Source organism: Solea solea, chromosome 3 (assembly GCF_958295425.1).
Source record: "Solea solea chromosome 3, fSolSol10.1, whole genome shotgun sequence".
Classification (NCBI taxonomy): Eukaryota; Metazoa; Chordata; class Actinopteri; order Pleuronectiformes; family Soleidae; genus Solea; species Solea solea.
The window spans coordinates 11,803,849-11,825,146 of NC_081136.1; the positions used below are offsets into that span (position 1 = coordinate 11,803,849).

Below are 21,298 nucleotides of genomic sequence, written 5' to 3' on the forward strand. Positions count from 1 at the left end.
TGCCGTTGAAGCCTCCTGGTGTTCAGTTCATGGAAGTGTGAGGCCCCCTAGTGGTCTGGGGATGGTACCTTTCACTGGAAGTACAATATCATGGGATTTTTTTTCTTCTCTTCCTGTATACAATTCACGTTTATATGGAAGGGTATTAGTGAAATAAAACAGCATGAATTCTGAGATTAGTCAGAATTCTGTGATTAAAATTTGAAAAACTTTTTTTACATGTGACCCTAACACTCTTTTTAGTTTTTAGCAACAAGTAGGAAACTGATTCGAAGACTCTTAATTTTGAATTCATGGATGAATGCACATTTATTTTTGTTTAATCCAGAGTGAAGACAGACATTTGAATAAGACAAAAATAATCACTTTATTCATCAGCTGTGACTCAAAATGGGCGTGTTCACATCTCATCGGTGCCCCCTTACAAATCATGTGCAAAAAATAGCAGCAAGTAACAGTGCAGCAAAGAATCAAATCTTTAAAAAGCACAAAGGTGTGAAGATCTTCACAGAAGACGGTGCAGCCTAAAAGTCTTTGTCTGTGTTGAAGTGAATGAAGAAGGTCCTGATCTCTTTGGGTGAAATGGTGACAGTGAAAGCTTCTTCTCCGCGACTCCAAAACTCTTTATTCTCTAAAAGAAGAATAAAGAAGAGGCATATTTGTAAAAACAAACAATGAAATGCAGTGAATGACAGTGACTGAACTCCATGTCTTACTTGTTGTTTCTGGGTTATCGACAGTCTTCCACTTCCACCTCTGCAGACTGGCGACATCCCAGGTTCCTGTGAGAGAACGCTCCTCCACCACTTTGACTTCACCTATGGCCTGCAGAACTTCCTGCTCATACAGGTAAAAAATTAATTTGTAAGTAAGTTTATAATAAGTATATTTAATTCATTAATTCATTAATTCATTAGTTAATAATAAGTTTTAGATTTCTTGAATAATTTTATTCATATAACAGTTTTCAGGCTCTGAAAACCACCCCCAATTAATGCCTGAAAATGAACACTTAAATTATAAAATAAACCCTTAAAAGCATACTTAATAAGCCAAAAACAGGAAATACACATTTATAAAAATTAATATAAATCCGAGGTTTTAAAATGAGAGTAATACCTCATTATAAAACATTTTAAGGAGAGACAAAACGTACAGTTAAATGATACGTTAACACTGGTATGATAGATGTGTAGAGCTGAAGTTGCATTCTTTATGAATACCTTTAAGTTTATGGTGACTGGCGTTGAAAGCTCAGGATCTCCTCCCTCCTCAAACAGATGCATGATTCTCAGCAGAACCCGATCAAAGTCTGGTTCTGAGTGCAGATCTTCACCTAAATGAACGTCATACAAAAATCTCATACGGTACAATCCTTCAGCGTAGGGACAAACAGTCGGATTTCCAGTGTTTTTGCATCTGACCTGAGTGTACGTGACCGAGGTGAATGTCATGATTGGAGCTGTAGTTCCACCCGGGGACACTGAGGCTGAGCAGGTGGAGGTTCGGTGGCAGAACCACCGACTGCACAGGAAAACCTCCTCTGGACTCTTTGTCCTGCCAGGGCTTTTCTAAATGAAAAAAACACAATGGTGAGATAATCATTAATAATGAAAGAAGTAGGGACTAGTATGAGGTCCAGTTTGTAACATTGAGTTTGTATAAGTGTATAATGTCTGTAAAATAAATTGGAGGCTGCCATTTTGAAACACTACCTGATCTGTGCCAGAAACCCATTTTGTTCCGCACGTCGGTTTTTAAATGTCATTATGAAACTGAGCACTCACGGGGTTGGTCTATGAGCATGACGACAGGTCTGTGCTGCAGCTCTACCGCCTCCCTCTGGTAGAGCTTGGAAGTGGTATTAACGGAGCCCAGCATCATCCACAGTGTGGGCCTGACCACTGAGCTGTCGTTGAGGGTCAGGTTGTAGCCGAGGTTCCAGGGCTGGTTGTTCCAAAGTCGCCGATGCAGCATGACCTGTGAGGCGTGAAGAAAAAAGAAAAAAAAAAAACACGGGATGTTCCTGCGTGCGCAGACACTAGTGATTGTGTTCTTTCATAGTGTTTTTGTACCTCTAGTTGTCCACTGGCCTGGCTGGACACGCCATGTGCTCTGTCGCTGACCAGCACCACCCTGCTGAGGTCGTCCTCAATGTACGCCATCCGAACCATGGGGTAGTAGTTCTGCAAAATTCACGTGAAGATGTCAATCAAATTTCTAAAGCAATGTCCAATGGTATTGTTATGTTAGATCATGAAGAAGTAAATGGGCTTCAAATGTCTGTAATTAGTGGAGTTCTTGTCTGATTTCAGTGGCTCTGGACCAGTTGCTTATTGCCCTAGCACCAGCAATTCTAGAACTGCCTTTCCCAAACTTAAAAATGTCACGCCCCATTTTAAATCCAAAACAATCATCTGCAGCCCACTAAAACCTTAATTTATAATTATTATTTATTTCATAACCAGGCAGAAAATAACATTTGGACTATGGATCAGGCCTCAGCACCTAGACTGTGGGGTGACAGGAAGAAAAGTTAGTAAATATAAGCATTAGTCTTAAGTTTTGCTTAATTTAAGAGAGTTCTTTTTTTTATATATATATAAAAAGAAAATAATAAAAAAAAAAAACACACAAACTGTATTTTGTGTCTGTGAAACACTGTGCAAGAAGTAGATTCTAACCAATTTTGTGGAATGGAACATAACATGAATTACTGTACATTTAAAGACATAGGGGTAAATTATAGAATTTAAGTCATGGCATTTCAACAATCAGCCTAAAATCAGGCTAAGCACTTACTCTGGCTAAAGTGTTATTAATGAACTTCCTGTATGGCCTCTTCATCATCTGGTAGCCATTGTCATCTGTGAACAGGGTTCTGTTGTTGTTCAGAGCAGTGCTGGTCCTGAGGACGACCTCGGTGTTGAGAGGAAGGGGCCCCAGCGAATAAGTCTGCTCCAGTCGGTGACAGCGAGGTCTGGTCCCGAAACATTCCGGCACTCGGGTGGTGATCGAGTAAGCGTAGTCTTTATCGCTTTCATCTCTGGAAGACGTTACATTTATTAAATTAAGCGTGAATGTCACAGTTAGGTCTAAAAAAAAAGAAAGAAGAATAAACCCAAACAGCAAAACATACATTTCCTGTTACTGACCTGTAGAAGTACTGTCTGATCTCAGATACAATCTTTCCTGGGACAATCTCCATTTCCACAGCCTGGTAGGCCCGTACAGCAGATCCATTAGTGCTGAAGATGTAATTATCAGAGATGGGCCCCACTTTTACGTCTCCATTAGCGTGATACTCCCAGAAATCCTGAGTCACCCTCACTCTCCTTTTCTCCTCACTAGGAAGATCGACAAAGAGGTCAGAGAAAAGCTTTTGAACAACCACAAAAAAGGCCTCAAGTGTGACGTACGTGACAAATAGTTACCAATAGTTACTAATATTAATTAAAAATTTTGTAAATATTGTTAAAATGCCACATTTCAGGCCCATGTTTTTTAATGATTAATTTATGTAATTTGAAATTGTAATGTAAGTTGTTTTTTTGTAATGTTAGAAACATGTTTCTTTAGAAGATAAAACCTTTGCGGTTTTAGTCATTTTTTCACATTTTTGAAATGTAAATAGCATAGTTTGTAACATTAAAACATAGAATAAAATCGTTACAGCATCATATGTTCTAATACTAACAACATGATTTTGTAGCATTTTAGTTTTACTAATATAAGTAATGTACAACATTATTCTTTAAAAAATATATATTAAAGCATATTTAAATATTTAAATTTACATTAGAATTATAGCAACGATATCGTGAATTGCAACAATGTTGTCAGGACAGGAAATGATCTCATGACTAGTGAAACAGATGTTTAAATCTTTGTGGAACCATGAGAGTCTTACAGATAGGTGATGCTGTGCAGTAGATTTGTATCCTGGTCAAACATGAGCATGTAACATTCACTCAGAACCGGGAGAAGCCTCCTCCCTGTTTTGGCCCAGTCCTGGACACGGACTCTCTCAAACAGGACACCTTTAGCGCTGTACGTGCGGCCGCATCTGGACCTCCCAGAGCAAGACTTGTCCGAGAGCTTAATCAGGTATTTCCTCTGCTGAAGGCCTCCCAGCTCCACCACGACTAAAAGGTCATAAGTCACATTGGACTGCGCTGATCTCTGGATCTGCAACAGAGGAAGAGATTTGCCACTTTGTTAGGTACACTGGATGCCTAATAAAGTGCAGTGAGTGGCACCCAGCCCCACACCCAGTCATGTGTCCTTTTTTTAAAAAAAGAAAATAAAATATAATACTACCTGTGCAGACACGTGCCGCCCATCTTCATCAAAGACGGCTGCGTTCATAAAGGTGACGGTGACGTTGATGATGGTGGTGATGTTCCATGCTAAAGGGTTGTACACGATGACATGCTGCTCCAGAGTGTGATGAACACCTGGCATAATGAGAAAACTCTTTACACTTGACGCTAATGTCACAATTTTGGTTCAAAGCATAAATTGAATTCTGTACACAAACAGACATAAAAGACCACATTAAATTTTGTTTTAGAGGGAGCACGGCCCTAATATTAGCATGTTTAAGGAAGCACCTTTCCTGTGGTAGTGGCTCGAGAGGAGGCTAGGGACGACGATGTTGTGAGGCAGCAGAATCAGAGCAGCAAAAAGTTCCTCCACTCCCATCATGGCCAGCGTGAGATGCTGCAGGTACATATCTGCTACTTTGGGAGACTCGGTGCCGGTGATACCGTCATGGTGCTGCACCTGGAATGATTTTGTGGTTCAGATTTTATGTAAATTTGACCATGTCTGGTTAAAACGTGTTTGACAGTTTACCTCGGAGACAGCCCAGCGAAGTGATCTCAGTTTGGTCAGGGCCCAGTCTGGAGCTACGGGTCCGTCAGGGAAGCTGATTCTATACCGGGTGAAGAGCGTCTCGGCTGCGTGCAGCAGCGAACTCGCTTGTCGTGCCACTCCTTTCAAAACATTTCTGGAGGCGTAAAATCCCGTCCATGCCTGGTACGGTTCTGGGAAAGAAAACACATTACATTATTTAATAAGAACAGGTGATGATTCATTTTAGAGTTTAGGAAACAGGTTCTCACCAGTGGAATACGGCAGGAAATCTTCACTCCCCCTCACCTCCCACACAAGATCTGATTGGTAGATGGTTTGGAAGTATTCACTGAGAGTGGAATATTGAACTGTCACCCCAAACTCGTTGCTGTTCTGGTTGATGTACTTCATTAAAGGGTCCATGTTGTTGAATTGTACAGAGGAGTTGTAGAACTGTTTGTCACAGCCCTAAAACACAGGGAGCACACAAACATTTAAGGTCATTTATTTTTCTAAACACACGTGCAGCTTTAAAAACGCTAGCGTGTGTAACTTGTAAATATGAACAAATGTCTTTTCAAAGCATCAAAAACAACAGAAATATTGAAAAGGTACCTATTACGTCCTGTGCTTTTAGACTTTTACCTGGATGTGTCCATGTAAAAAAATAAATAAATAAAAACAACTAGACATTGATCCCTGATTTTTGTTTACTCACCCATGGCCAGAGCACATGATTGGTCCTAAACCAGGCTGCCCTCTTCTTAATGTTGTCCACCATGGTCTGGGCGTAGGCGTGTACTGTTTCCTTAGTGACAGGCAGACTCATGTTGGGGTAGACTCCATCTTTAGGAGGGTTTGGGAACAAGGCAATGCCGTTCCAGTAGAAACCAGAGCTGCAGTTCAATGACAGTAAATTCAACTCAGTAAGTTATGTACCTCAGTAACCAGCTTAATGCAGTCTTAAAATATCTGTTACCCATTATCTTAATACATTTTTACTCATTTATACGCTGCCTGTAAGAGCCTCTTGTGCTGGCAGACACAAACACTGACTCAATGAAGAGTCTAAACATGCTGTACCTGTTTGAGAATGGCAGGTAAGATGGAGTGCAATAACTAAATTGGTCCATGATGTGGGTGAAGATTTGCTGCTTCTCTTTTAGAGAGGGGGAGCCTTGCCATACAAACTGTAGACTCTGTACAAAAAAGTTGGACAAAAAACATGCAATGACTGTTCACTACCAAGTCAAGCTAAGATGTTTAATTCCAAAAGTGGCAACAACTAATACCTGTTTCTTCTGCATGGTGTCTTTCAGGTCATAGTCTATGCGTGAGATGAGGTGGGCGTTGAATCCTGCGAGGGCAAACAGGACTGGAGTAGTGGCAGAGGCTCCGAAAGGATCCACATGCCAGGAGAACTGAGGCCGTACCCCAAACGTCTCATAGAGGAAACCATGTCCCTCTGAAACAGCAGGTAGATTCTGGTTTACTACTTCCAGTCGTCACGGCAACTGCAGGTTTTACAGAGGCAGGAAATTAGTAGTACCTGTCATTTGCAGTATCTCGTCCTCCAGATCAGTTACAGCCTCGTCGTGCATCACCTGCCCCCCGATGATGAACTCAAGTCGACCTTCCTTCACAAGTTGTCGCACCTGAATCAAACCATGACATGTTAATTATGTACTAAGCAAAGTAGACCCTACTGATTTTTAAACCTAAACAGCCATCAGAACAACCCTATTTATAAAAATGGGGACCAAAATCTTGGCGGCTGCTGATTTGATATCAACTTTATAATTTCTTACATGCAACACAGACGTATCTAGGGACCTTCCTGAATTTGTGCATTATTTTATGTCAGTTCAGAGAAGTGATGCCTCACACATCCTTACTTGTCTCTTGTGAGAGTTTGTGGCGACAGTGTCCCACCACAGTCGAAAAAACTCCTGCTCCACCGCGATGAACCTGCGGTCTTTAGCCTTCGACAGCTCCTCAGTCACACTGCTGTACACATTGGCTGCATAGGCGTGCATACTCTCCTATAGGAAATACATATTTAAACTTATATTTATACAAAAGTACACACATTTAAGGTAAGTTGTACTTTTGTTGGTCCAACCTGAGCTGCAACTACAAGTCGATTAATAACAGACAACCACATCGACTTCTGTGACTTCAGCTCCTTGAATGTGAATACGTTCCGGTTTCATTCTTCTTCTATGACAGTAAACTGAATAGCTTTGGTTTTGGTTTAGGGATACACTGAAACATTTCTCACCATTTTCTAACATTTTATGAACCTAACGAGGAGTTAATTCATCGAAAAATAATCAACAGATTCATCAATGATTGAATAATCATTTGTTGCAGCCTTATCCTCCATAGGGGAAATTCAAATTGACACAGCAACACAAAGGGTAGGAGCAAAATGTAATTACAGATAAATAAGAGTATGTCCTGTAGTATCCTCTCATTATACTATACTACTAGTAATAATTGATACTTTTTTTAGTACTTGCATAGGCTATTCAATGTCAATATTAGTCATCTACCCAAAGCAGAAGGACATTAACACTTAATACAAATGTTTATTATATTATATCATATCTTTATCTTACTTATTCTACAATGGACAATACCAATACAAACCCTGAGTTTTTATGTCAGCTGTGGAAAATATGTTTCATAATTAGACAAATTATAAGATACAGTGTATAATACAGTATAAAGTATGTGCAGGAGATGAACTACAATTAATAAAGGACAATATATATTAGAAAAAGGGAAAGAAAAGACACAGACAGAAACCCACCTGAACAGTGTACACCCATCCCACATCCATATGACTGTGAGGAACTACAAATGTCTGAATAGGTTTGTCTTCGCCTGATACTACATGTGAATAAAAGCAACAACAAACAAACACACTAACGGTTAATAATATCATTGTTTTAGCGTGTAAAGCTAAAGAATGACTGGAAGCTTTAAAAAAATCCTCTTCCTTGTTATTGTTGTGCTGTGGCACGTGACTTCGCTCTCTACGGAAGGCCAGAATGGACCATATTGGTTGATAAAAAGCGCTGGTGGTGACCTTTACGCCGGAAACAATTGTTGTAAACGCTTAGAGGAGAAAGAGTTCATGCTCATGTAACACAAACATGTCGAGAAATGTGAAAATAGCGTTAATTTTCGGGGGTTTTGTGACGGCGGTGGCTGCTGCGTTTTACCCCATTTTTTACTACCCACTCACACATAAAGAGGAATACAGTAAGTCTTCTGTTTACACTGTCCAGACTAATGTCATGTAAATGTCAATGCGCATGAATATTGTTTTAGCATCGTGCTAATCCTACTCAGTGTTGCATTCAATGTCTCCAAATAAACTAAGATAGCCGTTGTAGCTATCAGGAAGCGTTTGTAGTTCACGAACCTCAGAGTCGTGTTTTTTTTAAAATGAATTTAATTGTCTTAATTGTTGTGTTAATTCTCTCACTAGTGAGAAAAGTTTGTTTACATCGTTTACTAAATGTGACATATCTATCATTTCTATCTGCTCACAGTGGTTTCCCTTTTTACAAAATTTCAAATGTTTACATTAATGTATACTTTAAAAACCTAGTATTAAAAACTAGTAACTTTACTTTTGTATGACTATTTCGATTTATGCGGCCAAAGAATAACACATTTTGTGTCAGCCACAGAAAATCTCATCATCCTCTAGTTTTGAGGTCTAAAATAAAAATATGCTTATAGAAAATGTTTATTTACAGTAAAAACGTTTTTGCTAAATGTGGTATAAAATAAAAGTGTTGTCTACTCAGTGAGATTACCTTTTCACTTTCTTTTTCTCACATAAATATGCAGCTAAACCAACCGAGACAAAGAACAATGCCAGGAAAATACATTGCTAATTCTGAGCTTATATCTACCCAATTTACGTCAGCACAGATGGAAAGCTATAGATGGGATTTATAGTGTTGTGTGTTTTTGGCAGTACGAACAAAAGAGAACAATGAATAGACTGATAAAAAGCTTGTTTATGACGTTGTTTTTGACCACAAACATTTTCTATCACATGTTTTGTGCCTGTGTCTCTTCTTTAGGAGAAGTCCAGAAGAAAAACCGTGCAGGAATCAATCAGGCAGATGTTCAACCTGTGGGTAAGAGCAGACCACTGATTTGAACAGAAGCAGTTTATTAACGGTATATTTATTTATAATGTCTTAGTGTACATTTCAAATAGGCAGAATGGTCTGAAATAACATTACAGATGCTTGGTGGTTGCGTTTTTCTTACTTTTATTCCAGTTTTGAAATTGATTAACATCTTTTGGACTTTCTGAATGACTAGTATTAATTAAAATGCCGATATCTGTTGCATGTGTATATCTTGTACAGTATACTGGCTCCATGTATTTGTGCTTTCTTTCTTTTTCTTACTTTGGTCTAATGCCGTTCTTAAAAACATTTGTTGCCAGTTTTACTTACTGAGCAAGTAATGAAAATCACTGTTTATATTAGGGCTGCAAAAACCAGTGGATTATTATTGATTACTTAATTAATCATCAACTATTTTAATAATAAAAACAAGCTCTCTGATCATTTCTGGTGACTTTGCACCATGTAAGACAACTATATTCATGACTTTTACTGTAAAGTATGTCCTTTTTTTATTTTCTATGCTGCTTCTATGCTTACACAATTACACAATTTTAATTAAATATTACCCTCCAAGCTAAAGCAAGGAAATACATGAATGGAAATTAATAGGAAGCACAGCATGTATGTGGAGTCCTTTATGTGGTTTGGCATCAACAGTGGTTATGTGATATTTTATCTCGCGTTAAAACATATTTGCACACCAGCTGTTGCTCTCAAAAAACGTTTTAGTACCAACCAGGTGCAATTTTGGGCCCATGCCCTTCCTCAGACAAGGAGAAAAACAGCAAAGACACATTGTGCACATGCACAGAGTCACATGACCGGTCTGAGAACCAAAAATGTCACATGGTTGGTCATAGTTTATTTGGCAGCAACATCTGGTGTGTGTGTGTGTGTGTGTACGCTATTTGCTTTTTGTCATTTTATCAATCCTGCCCAATGTTCAGTGTTTATTTAATTTAGATGTACACTTACCGTGCAGGTCAATACAGTGTAATTTCTTAAATTTTACTCTTTTCTTATTGGCTCTATTTCTGGGTTTTTTTACACCTGCAGGTGTGCAGATCTGGTCTGATCCGTTCAAACCTGGGAGCAAATGAAGAGCAGTGACAGGCTGACCTTCACTTATTCTAGACACTGATGCTGTTAATGAAGATTGCATTCTTTCTTTGTATGTGTGTGTGTGTGTGTGTGGGAATGATGTCCAGAATGTTTAAATGAACACTGAATGATTCTTTCTTATTCTTATTCAATAAATAAAATGTTAAGCTCAAACATATATCTAAAAATGTATTATTTTTTGCTTAACTGGGTAATATATTGATGGTGAAAATTACCCTAAAAGTTACATTTTAACTATGTTATTTGTCCACAAGGGGGCACCCCATGCATGGCTGTTAATACAAAAGGCATTGAACTGTGTGAGTTGTTTGTGCATCTTAGTTATTTTGGAAAAACTCCTCAAATCCAAAAGCCTTGCTGTGGTATGTAGCCTGTAGGAAATTATAATAAAATACCATGGTTTGTTTACCCTCCCCATTCACAAGAATCCGTTTTGATGTTTTATTTTGATTTAGTTGATGCAAGAGTAATAAAAACAGCTCAGCAGATGAGGGACACTGTCCAGTAATGTGCAGGATCATCTTCTAAAATGGAAACAGTAGAGTTATTCCAGGACACGTCACTCCGCATTATCATTTGCCCGTCACAAACAAAGGGTTTAACCAAAGTTTTTAAATGGCATGTGACTCTTGCTGTGTTTTGCCCATAGGCTGAAAGGATGGAGCAGAGCTTCATGGTCGTCTTGTTCAAACTCCTACTCAATGTGATCCAGACTCCCTTTACGAGTCCACGGCTGCTGTAAAAGCAGAGAATTCCAAAACTACCATTTTTTTTCCCTCTGTACTTTTGTGGTTTCCTGACACTGACCAGCATCCCCTTTCAGACTTTGGTCCATCAAAGTCCTTTTGGAGGAAAGATGGATTAAGAAAGGGCCAAAGCATGTGTTTATGGCCCTTCAGAGATGGTGCATTTTTTTAAAGTTGCCCTTAAATCTTTCACGTCCTCGATGTAGCCTGTATTTAAGGACTTTTAGGACCATTTGTGAGGCCCACTGCCAGCAAATCCGACTGCATGGGCCAGCAACGGCCACTCTACTTCTCAACCCCCCAATCAACAAGCACCATTGTTTATGAGAGGTTGTTATTGTTGGGCCATAGTCAGTTACAAGAGAAAACTCAAGAGCCTGGCTGCGCTGAGGCGTCCAAAGTAAAGAGAGCAAGGGGTGAGGGGGTGGTTAAGGAAAAACGAAAAGCAGAAATTCCTCTCATTCCCCGCTGGTGTTTTCCAGATTCCTCAAGCGACAGCTCCTCGGCTGCGTGAGTGAAGTAAGCAACCAAAGGGGAAATTGAAGCGACCGGCAAGAGGAAGAGAACCACATTCTTGAGGGGACGCGTCACCTTCACACAGAATAGAAAGACACTCAATCTCTGTTACTTTGCCTGGCAAAGTAAGTTACAGGTTCTGCAGCGAGACCTGTAGCTTTTTATTCATGCCTCTCAGTGAATCAGTGCTTGAATCACTGTGGCACTCCATGTCACTTACTTTCTCCTCGTGTCTGGCTTTTCTGAAGCAGGCGTCCAGTCAGTACCAGGCTTTTATGGCTCTTGTCTTGCCTGCCTGTCTTTATGCAGGCCTTGTCCCATTCAGCTGAATATGTAGACAGACACCCGTCACTATAAAACATTTAGCAGGGTCAGAGCACACTATGAATCAACATGAACCTACCGGTGTCGCCTCCGCAGAACTTTTAACTATCCAACCATTAACCCATCACACAAATCTCTTGGCTATTGAAGAGGTTTTTGGAGAGTAGTGGTGTCCTTGTTGCTCTGAGCATTTTGTACGGCATGTGTTCAAGAAAGGCAGATCATTGGCCAAGGTTTTCTAGCTAATCACCATGGGAACAAGAGTTGACAGACAGGTCACGGGGTTGGAGCGAGCAGTCGGGAAGGGGCGGGATGGTGTGCAGAATGCGAGCAGATGCCTTGTGCCGTGTCAAGTGTGGAAAAGAGAAACAATTTAACAAAAACAGGAACTTTGGAGAGCGCCAAGAGCCTCTTCATGACACACTCAGTAATAGGAAACAGAAAAGTGTGGTATTAATTTAGATGGAGGGGGGTTTCTTTTTTTTGTTGTTTATTTGTTAGTACACAGTTAATTATGTGCTGTGTGCACCCCATCAAAGACAAAGGATATCCCATATTAAGATGCAATAAACGCATGAGGGTAAAATATACACTCACAGGCCACTTTATTAGGTACACAAGACACTAATTAAGTAGCCAGAGTGGCACCTGTTGTGGTTTAATGGCCATTCTTGTCAGTTCTGCTATTATCAAGGCATTGTCACCCAGAGATTTGCTGCTCACTGGATATTTTCTCTTTTTTTGGATTATTCTTAGGAAACGCCAGATATGACAATCCCAGTCGATCAGCAGTTTCTGAAACCGTACCACATTTAAAGTCACTCAAGTCATCTTTCCTCCTTCTGATTCTTGGTCTGAACGTCTGCAGGTCATTTTGGACATGTCTATGTGCCTAAATGCGTTGAGCTGCTGCCGTGTGATCGGCTGATATGAGATGTTTACTTTAACAAGCCGTTGAACAGGTGTTCCTAATAAAATGGCTGATCTGTGTACAAGAAAAAGGAGTTACTCCCAAATGTTTGTGTCTGAACACAGTTTAATCTTTCGTCATCCGGCCACATAGCAGAACCACAAAGAGAACCCACTTCAAATCCAGGCTTTGTTGTGCTTGTTGCTGCTAATGTGGCCTTTAGTTGTTGGCTAGAGAGGGCTACAAATCTCTCATATCGTCACTTTTCATGTTGTGTAACTCGGAGCTCTGTGATATTTCTAACGTTTAGTCTTTCAGACCTGATGAGTGCTGACTTAAGTGACATCATTCAATTTATTAAATTTTTGCACACCTCCTGCTAGAGCCACCAAGTCGGCAATGCAAGAGAAACTAATAAAACAAAAATAGTGTAGGGCCAAAAATAGTGTTGGCCCTTTAATTGATTTTATGTGGTCTGTCACATAAATATAAGTATATTGTAATAATGAAAACATGGACCGCGACCTCTTCCTAGTAAACCACTTTGCGTATACTCATGTGATAGAATATAGACAGACTGAAATACTAAATATGTTTATATTTTTATAATAACAATAATAATAGTAATAACATATATATACATATAGCACTTTTGGCTTCTCCCTCTTTAAAAATTTTATTTGCCAATTTTTATGCACGATAATACATGATTGTTTTTTCTGTTATTCTCTGTTTATTTATTTAGTCTCTTTTATTTATGGATTTATTTTGCATGTTTTTTATATTCATGATGGAGTATCGTGTTATCATTTTAAGGTCATGTAAGGTCACCCGCTACTGAACAGTTGTTGTAATCCCCACATTTTTCTTTAGAGCAGCCCATTCTTGATCAGATTAGATTCTCATTGGCCCTCAGGTCATTTGAGATTGAGACACCTGGTGTAGAAGGTGCTAAAAAGAGCACCTTAGCATAGCATTGCTAACTGTACACTCATGGCTCATTCAAGGATTAAAAAGCACCTAACAGTATGCAAACCACTAACGTGCATATGTTGAGAGACTGATAAATCATCCGTCCATTTAACTGGCTCGAATAAAATAATTGGATGACTCTCCCGGTTTCCACAACTGATTCATCTTTTTCATTTATACGTTGCTATTGGGCTGTAAAAAGGATTTTTAATGGACAACAAAAGTGCTTCTGATGCAGATTGTCTTTCATACAGTACGTCCTTTTCAGAGATGCACTCCAAAGTCAATAAACAGACTTTCATGTGTTAAATTAGTGGAGTTCCCCTCACTGGTGGAATTCCCCTAATCTAATGCTCCACTTCTTTCTTTCTTTTTTTTTTTTATATTTATTTGAAAGAAACGACTGAAGCGTACAAGATGTATTATACACAGAAGTATCTGTGTCTGATTAATGCAGGAAATTTACAGTACATTGCATGCTGATCACTGAAGCAATGTTTCACTCACGACATTACAAAAAAAAACAATATCACAGATTACCATTCAAAGCAAACCCAGCGCACGAGAGCGAACACACACACACACACACAGTTGGGTTTTCCTCCTCAAGAGTCTACATTTCACATCTCAAATACACTGCTTGGCCTTGTAAAACAATGTACCAGAGTGGTGTCCACATTCTTGGGTCAGCAGGCGCACGGCTGTGGAAACAGATAGTATAAGTCTTAAGCAATGTCAAGGGGAAAAAAAGGCAGCGGCCAGGCTCACAGCAGGCAGGCGAGGCAAGCTGCCCCAGTGACAGTGTGGTCTCCAGCGAGCTAGTGTTACACTCCGTGTGTGTGTGTCATTCAGAAAGAAAGCAAAAGAGTCCTGTTAAGAGGAACACAGTGTCCCCTAGAGACTGAACTGTGGTTGTGGAACTTACTGGAACTCCAAATGTCGTGTGTGAGCGCACTTTTGTGTCAGGGCTCGTCTTTGCCTCCGAGCAGCATCGCAAATAGATAATTATGGTTTGTTTTAGTTTGCATCTCGGCTGCCCAGTCGTGAAGGCATTGCAGTGCATGTCTGCGGTGTGCCGGTTCTTTAGCCGTGCGCATTGAAAGCCGGCATTAGGGGGCAGATGATTCAAATATGTTTGTTTTTTTTTTATTTGTGTCAATTTAGCCTCTTTTGGGTACTTTCAGTTCAGTTTCAGCCTTTTGGCCACCCACCAAAGAATCTGTGAAAACATGTAATGTGGCTTCAGCCTCTTAAAGTCTGTTTTTAGCCAAACTCATTAAAAACTTTCATCTTGTAATTTAGAGTGAACATTCCTAACATAGTTTCCCAATTTTAGAATACTAATTAGCACAATACCTTTAAAAAAAATATATATAAAAAAATTGAAATGACATGTTACTTATTGTGAGCAGTCCTTGCTTTAAGCTAAGTTTAGCATTAGCATGGGTAGCATGCTAAAAATGTAGCACATACTGGATGGGTCATCATAAATAGACAGTGACACTCTCTTTTGTTGTATTGTTTAACCAGAACAACAGGCCTAGAGCCACCAAGTGGAACGGTTCAGTTCGGTACACAATGCTACGGAATGCTATGCTAATGCTTTTTTTTTTTTTTTTGCATTTCCATCAGGCATAGTACCATAATATACCCATTCCAAACTGTACCAAGCTGAACTGTACCGTGATGGAAACACAAAATGTGGAGGTACTTTGCGGTCATCCATATATGGTCCACGAGCACCAACAAGGATACGGGCGGATGATGACAATTATGTCTTGCAGATGCGTAAAAAAGCCTGACCTTGGCCTAAGCTCCTCAGACGAGTGAGTGAATGTTTTTCACTCACTCGTCTGAGCAACATGTCTGAATAAAATGAGTAGGAAATTCTCCAATGAGCCAAAATCCTGCCTCTTGGTTCATATCCACATATAGATCTGTAGAGGAAATGTTAGGCAATTAGTTGTAGTTTAAGGTTGGAAAAACGTTATTATTTCCTCCATTATTTTTTTTTGTCAATGGAGAGGAAAATCCCTGTTATGGGCAGACTGTAGTGCAGACTGCTACAGTTCCACTGAATCTGTGGAACCAAAAAAATGTTGAAAACGAGAGTGACTTTTAAACCCAGCACTGTTTGATTAGCAGACAACCGCACACACACACACACACACACACACACGCACGCACACACTGACTGAAATATTATTGTCCCCTATCCTAAACACACACCATTACAGCACCACTGTCTGAGGCCGTGCGAGCCTTGGCCGTCAATCACGTTATATAGCAGGTTTCCGTTTTACAGTCCCATTATAATCTTAAAATGTTCTTACGCACTAAAACAGCAGGGCGACTGTTGATTTAGGCAGGGCTACTGACGAGGAGGGCCAGATCTGTAGGCAATCATGCTTGCTCCTCCGAAGAGCTGAGAGGAGAGGGGTGTAGAAAGTGAGGGAGAGTGATTTATAAGGCATCTTAATACTCGACGCGTTCATTTGTGAAAGTAAGTCTGCGGCCTTTCAAAGCCTACACTTGCATTTAAAAAAAAAAAATACTTTTTTTTTTTTATACCCAGTGGGTCAGTTTTCATTCATATTTCCTGGCACCGCGCTCCACTTCCCTCCAACTGAGGGATTTTATCAAAATAAACAGTTGAACCCTGAGAGAGCTTTTAAAGAGTTTTATCGTAGTGAACAATACAGAAGGTATGTAGTTTCATTGAGCTTTTAAACAGCATGTAATGCAATAACAACTGATAAAAAAAAATAAAAAAGTGTAATAGTATGATCAAGTATGACATACAGAGTCTTGTTTTAGTTGGACTCTGACGTGCCAGTGGACTGAGTGATTCACCGTGCCGAACATGCTCACAATACCCTGCTATTTTAGTGCCGCCAGATGAAGTGTGTCCTGTTATTAGCGGTTTATGTACAGAGCAAATTAATTCAGTAAGTCGGAGCGATGTCCGTTATGGAACGGCAGCATATTTAGCGTCCACTGTCGTGTGGGATCAGTCATTCTCAGTTTGTGTTTTCATGTCGGCGTAAATGGCGTGTGGGTAAGCTCGCAGAAATCTCCCCCTGTGTTCCTTGTGGGCTTTCATTAGGGCCTCGCGGATGACAACGAAATATACGACTTGGCTCGGCATGGGAATTCTGGGAAAGTCATGGAATTTTGGACGTCTTGATGGAACACAGGCTGTCCACTTTTGGCTCGTTCCCCACCGAGGAGGAGGAGGAACAGGAGAAATCCTGTTGCCGTGTGTGTGCGTGTGTGTGTGTGTGTGTGTGTGTGTGGTGGGCCTTAAGGACATCCTCAGGGAGCTGACCCAGAACAATGACAGGTTTACAGCACAGCACCAGACTCACGTGTGGTTAATATCAAACGGGGACCAGGATCTCTCTTGAGCGCTCCAGCAGATTTGACACAGCGTCATTGTCCTGATTATGACTGAGGCTGGTAATCTGTGTTTCTTTTTTTTTTTTCTTCCCTTCGGTGATGAATCTACTGCGTCTGCTCAGTGCATCTCGTCCCTTCCGCACGTAGTCAAATATGAGCTCTGGGGATGAAAATCCATGAGGAACCACTTAGTCTCTTGTATTTTGGAACAAGTGCCTTTTGAGATGTTTTGCTGATGAGTAAAGTTCAGTTCAGTAACGTCTTTGGAAATGTGACAAAACTTAGTAATGTGTTTGAAATCATTGCTTACAGGGCTGGAGACTTGAGACACATTTACATCATAAAGACGAGGACTTCGCTTTGACTTGACTGCTTGGCTACCTAAAGACACCTGAGACATGGAAGTGAAAACATTTCAGGTTAGGACTGAGTCTAATCCTGGAATGGTTTGCTTCACTTGTTTGTCAGGAATCAAGGTTTGAAAGCTTTTCTCAAAAGACTTGTTATGGGAGGTTGTCCTCGAGGACTTAAGTAAAGGATTTAGCCTGTCATTGGACATGTTCATTAAGATTTGATGGCGTAACTGCTGAGACTTGACTTGGACCTGCAGCAAATTTGTTTTGATTTGTCCAAACGTATGTAGAGACTTGAGGTTATCACTGCTGGGACTCGACTTGCCCTTAAGAATTAGAATTATAGACCTGAATATCCCTTACCGCACCCGCCCTTCCCTTCCGTGTGTGTTGGAGAACCTATATGTTCTGATTCAATTAGCATGGGAACTCAAAATATGTTTAGTTTGTCTTAAAGGACTTGAAACTGAACGTGTGACTTATTATTATTACAACACTGGAGGCTTATCATAGACTTATATCATGTGACTTGATCGAAACTTGTTCCTAACCACTTGCTTAATGAATTCATGGCTTGTTGTTACAAGAATTAGTGTTTGAATTACTCTCGGAAATGACTTGTGACTTGACATGGACTCTTCCTCATGAACTGAGCGCTATTACAAGCACTGTTGCATGTCTTGGTTGTGGCTTGAAAAAGTCCTGACTTTGTTGTCAACTTATTTGATTTAAGATTCTGTGACTAAACCGTGTGCTTAACTTGGACTCACAAGGCTTTAGACGTGACTCGGACTTAAAGTACTTCTGAGTTGTCCTTAAGTGTAGGAGACTCTCTATTACAAGATCAGAGACTTGACTTGAACTTGCCTTAAGAAAGTCCCTCCGGATCTTTCCTTGAACTTCATATTTGTTTTCACTTTAATTTATACTTAACGACTTGGACTTGCTTATAAGGACTTGATTATATCATGTGTTTATTAATGTCTCGTTTTCGTTATTCGTTATATGGATGGGTGACTCATTGTGAACCTTGGGCCCACAAATGTCCCAAACATTTGATTTGTTTGGAGAGCTGACTTGAGGTTTCCTGTCGCAAGGCTCTCGATGACACGATGCGTCACTTGAACTTGTCGTCAGAGGACTCAAACTCAGCGCCTCTGATTAGCTGTCGGGTTTCCACAATGTCTGAGCCAGCGTAAAGTTTCAATCAAGATTGTGGAGATGGTAATATCAAGTCCTTTACAGCCCTGGAAAAGGCTTTTCTTTCCATAACTGCTCAAGAACTTCAGTATTTCCTACATTTGTTCTCCTTGGCCGTGTGTGCGACGGAGGGTCAAAAATAAACCATGGTCATGTCATGTGCATAACCCTAAACCTAACCACAGGATTAAATAGCACCCATATGCACTGATGTCAGTCGGAAATTTGTGAAAACGATTGAATTGCATGAATAAACCTCATCCTCATATTCTGTCCACAGGGTATATTTCTGCTATTTAATGCCATCCACGGAAGAAAGCCACCTCCAGATGAAAGCACAATCGTCTCCCACCTGAGCTCCAAACGATCTCTCCCTTTGGGCAACGAGCTTGCTTTGTGGTCTCCCTTTTCCCTGCTCCCTGCTCTCCTCATCCATCCATCCCAACTTTTTTTTGCACCATTCAGAGAGAGCGAGTACAAACCACATGTTTCGGGGAGGAATGGAATGAACAGGCAGCATCCCAGACCAAAGCACCTCCAGCTCTCCTGCCCTCTGGCATCACTTAGCTTTACCCTGTCATTAAGGACAGGGTTGGATGATTTGTGTTGGAGCTCAGCCCTTTGTTGGATGTGGGGGGGGGTGCAGCGGGGGATAGAGGAGTGATGTCATCCCAGGTCCACTCTGGACGTGGGCCGGGACGTGCGGTGTTGTCTTTGGACTGTGTTGCGGAGTGAGTCGGACGGGGGATGGAGCGGCGCGGGGCATGAAGAACACAATGGAGTGTAGTCTGGTATTTGCCGTGTATGTGGATGAGTCAAGGCAGTATGTGTGTCCTTTTATACTGTGGGCATGCACCAAGTGGGTGCACGAAACTTACACCATGTGTTTTCGAGGTGGTGGTGGTGGTGGTGGGGGGGGCCGGGGGTTGGGGGGGGGGGACAAAGGGGTGAGTGCTCGGCTTTGTGTGCAAATGCATGTGGTCGGAAAAGTATAGGCTGCTTTACACTGCGTTCACTCTTTGTTTCAGTGTTTCTTTAGTGGGTGGATGGTTGAATGAATCATTTGGAGAGAGGCTGAGGTATCAGAAGGTGCGGTTTGGCTTGGGGGTGGGCATGGGGCGGTGGGGGGGGGGGGCTTGGCGGTCGAAGGAAAACCAACTTGTACTTGCGGCTTCTGGATTCCTAATGCGTCCTACTGCAGTGATGTCTGACTTCCTCCTGCTTCCTCCGGTACAGTATGTAATGTGGAATATATCACATACTGTACACCACAGGCTGCAGTGAGTGAAACAAATCCTCCAAAGTATTTCACGTCTAATCTGTCCGTGTGCACGTTTGGTTCTTTACGTTAAAAGACAATTCTTACCTTTTGCAAATTGGTTGCTAACTTTAGCCTGATTATCTTCAATTGGTGCCATTACTGTCGTTACTGGGGGTGACGAGGCGCTAAACCGTGGTTCACGGTTGTTTCTCCTGTATAGACAAACGGCCTCAAACCAAGCAGGAAAAACACAGAATGTCAGTTGTGTTGTGGTCTGTTGTGTCCCGCTCAATGTCGTTGTTTGTTGTCCTCATTCTTGCCTCGTATCTCGCTGAGCGGACAAGTAAAGGTACTGTTCTCAGTTGTCACGGAGCTTTTCCCTTCCAAACTGTACCATGTTGGAAACACGGCTTTAGGGCTCAATCCCATTTCTTTCCTTTTGCGCTTTCACGTGTAGACGTAGGGTGTCCCGATACTTGTTGAAGTAGAGAGGTGGGATGACATGTCAGGGCTAACTAGTCCCTCACACTTCAAATCACCGTTGTAAAGATTAAGTTGGTTAGCAAGTCATGTAGCTACACTAAAAACACGCCACTGTGCTTACCGGGAGAGCGAACAGTTCACAAACTGCCAGTTTCCAGTTGGGAAAAGCTGTCAAATGATGAGATAGAGTAATCTTGATGTATTTATTTAGCGTATTTGAAGGATATGTCTGTCATTTTACATGATATTTGAGTGTATGAATCTGTATTTATGAATAGAAATACAGTATATTGCCTTAAGTTCCATGATTTTTCATGCTCTTACAAGTTGCTTTCACAGTAACGGTCCGTGCGAGTGCTTGCGTGAAGACGATGTGTGTCTTCACTCGCCACCGTCTCTCTCTTCTTTTTTGTTTTGTTCTTCGAGCGAGCAATCACTGCGACCATAAGTGGACCACAGACAAATCATCGTGAAGTTGATGGATCTTTAATGGTTTTGAGATGAAACGCGCCTTCGCTCTGACGTACAGGAACGTTTTCGCGTCACAAATCTTACATTTTACATTTAATTAGTAACAGAAGTTAGCGGTTTGTACAGTGTGTGCACATTTCACACATCAACACACATTCAATTTAAATGCCTACCGCTAAGGAAGTGCTCTTGCTCTGCACTCTGAATGTTCACATATTTATTGTAATTTCTTATTTTATATATATATATATTATCTCTGCCTCCAATAATATTTAGATAGAAGGGAATTGATAGGAGCAGAGTTCCAATAACAGAGATTAAGTGCTCAGGGGGGCTGATTGTGCAGCATGTAGAGGAGAGAGGAATCTGCCTAAGTAAACTCAGCCAAGCACTGAGGAATTGTGCTCTGGAACGTGGTGGTGTAACCGGAGCACTGGTTTAGCCTGAGGGAACTGGGCTCAGTTTTCCAAAAAATCTCTATCTGCTGTGATACAGTGTGTGTGTGTGTGTGTGTGTGTGTG

General features: G+C 40.9%; 2 protein-coding genes across 3 annotated transcripts; one reads left to right on the plus strand and one right to left on the minus strand.

The window, feature by feature from the left end:
- Positions 1-279: 279 nt before the first annotated feature.
- man2b2 (mannosidase, alpha, class 2B, member 2) lies at positions 280-12,325 on the minus strand. Of its 2 annotated transcripts, XM_058624919.1 has the most exons (20): positions 11,808-12,325; positions 11,625-11,729; positions 6,753-6,899; positions 6,407-6,512; positions 6,150-6,322; positions 5,941-6,056; positions 5,576-5,753; positions 5,127-5,325; positions 4,858-5,048; positions 4,614-4,785; positions 4,321-4,457; positions 3,911-4,188; positions 3,156-3,347; positions 2,803-3,046; positions 2,076-2,186; positions 1,788-1,980; positions 1,425-1,571; positions 1,224-1,336; positions 717-837; positions 280-631 (listed from the first exon to the last, which is right to left on the minus strand). In XM_058624919.1, the coding sequence occupies exons 3-20, from the start codon at positions 6,891-6,893 to the stop codon at positions 525-527; spliced, it is 2,919 nt and encodes a 972-aa protein (XP_058480902.1). In that variant the 5' UTR covers positions 6,894-6,899; positions 11,625-11,729; positions 11,808-12,325; the 3' UTR covers positions 280-524. The 2 variants fall into 2 exon arrangements, with proteins under 2 accessions (XP_058480902.1, XP_058480900.1); XM_058624917.1 differs by lacking the exons at positions 11,625-11,729; positions 11,808-12,325 and adding an exon at positions 7,673-7,922.
- smim20 (small integral membrane protein 20) lies at positions 7,949-10,299 on the plus strand. The gene is made up of 3 exons (XM_058624923.1): positions 7,949-8,127; positions 8,964-9,020; positions 10,077-10,299. The coding sequence occupies exons 1-3, from the start codon at positions 8,019-8,021 to the stop codon at positions 10,118-10,120; spliced, it is 210 nt and encodes a 69-aa protein (XP_058480906.1). The 5' UTR covers positions 7,949-8,018; the 3' UTR covers positions 10,121-10,299.
- Positions 12,326-21,298: the final 8,973 nt, after the last annotated feature.

Coding starts and splice junctions, on each gene's coding strand:
- smim20 (XM_058624923.1), top strand. CDS start 8,019: ATGTCGAGAAATGTGAAAATAGCGTTAATTTTCGGGGGTTTTGTGACG. Junction 8,128..8,963: donor CACACATAAAGAGGAATACA/GTAAGTCTTCTG, acceptor TCTCTTCTTTAG/GAGAAGTCCAGAAGAAAAAC. Junction 9,021..10,076: donor GGCAGATGTTCAACCTGTGG/GTAAGAGCAGAC, acceptor TTACACCTGCAG/GTGTGCAGATCTGGTCTGAT.
- man2b2 (XM_058624917.1), bottom strand. CDS start 7,807: ATGATATTATTAACCGTTAGTGTGTTTGTTTGTTGTTGCTTTTATTCA. Junction 6,900..7,672: donor GATGGGTGTACACTGTTCAG/GTGGGTTTCTGT, acceptor TATTTCCTATAG/GAGAGTATGCACGCCTATGC. Junction 1,337..1,424: donor CCTCGGTCACGTACACTCAG/GTCAGATGCAAA, acceptor ACGTTCATTTAG/GTGAAGATCTGCACTCAGAA.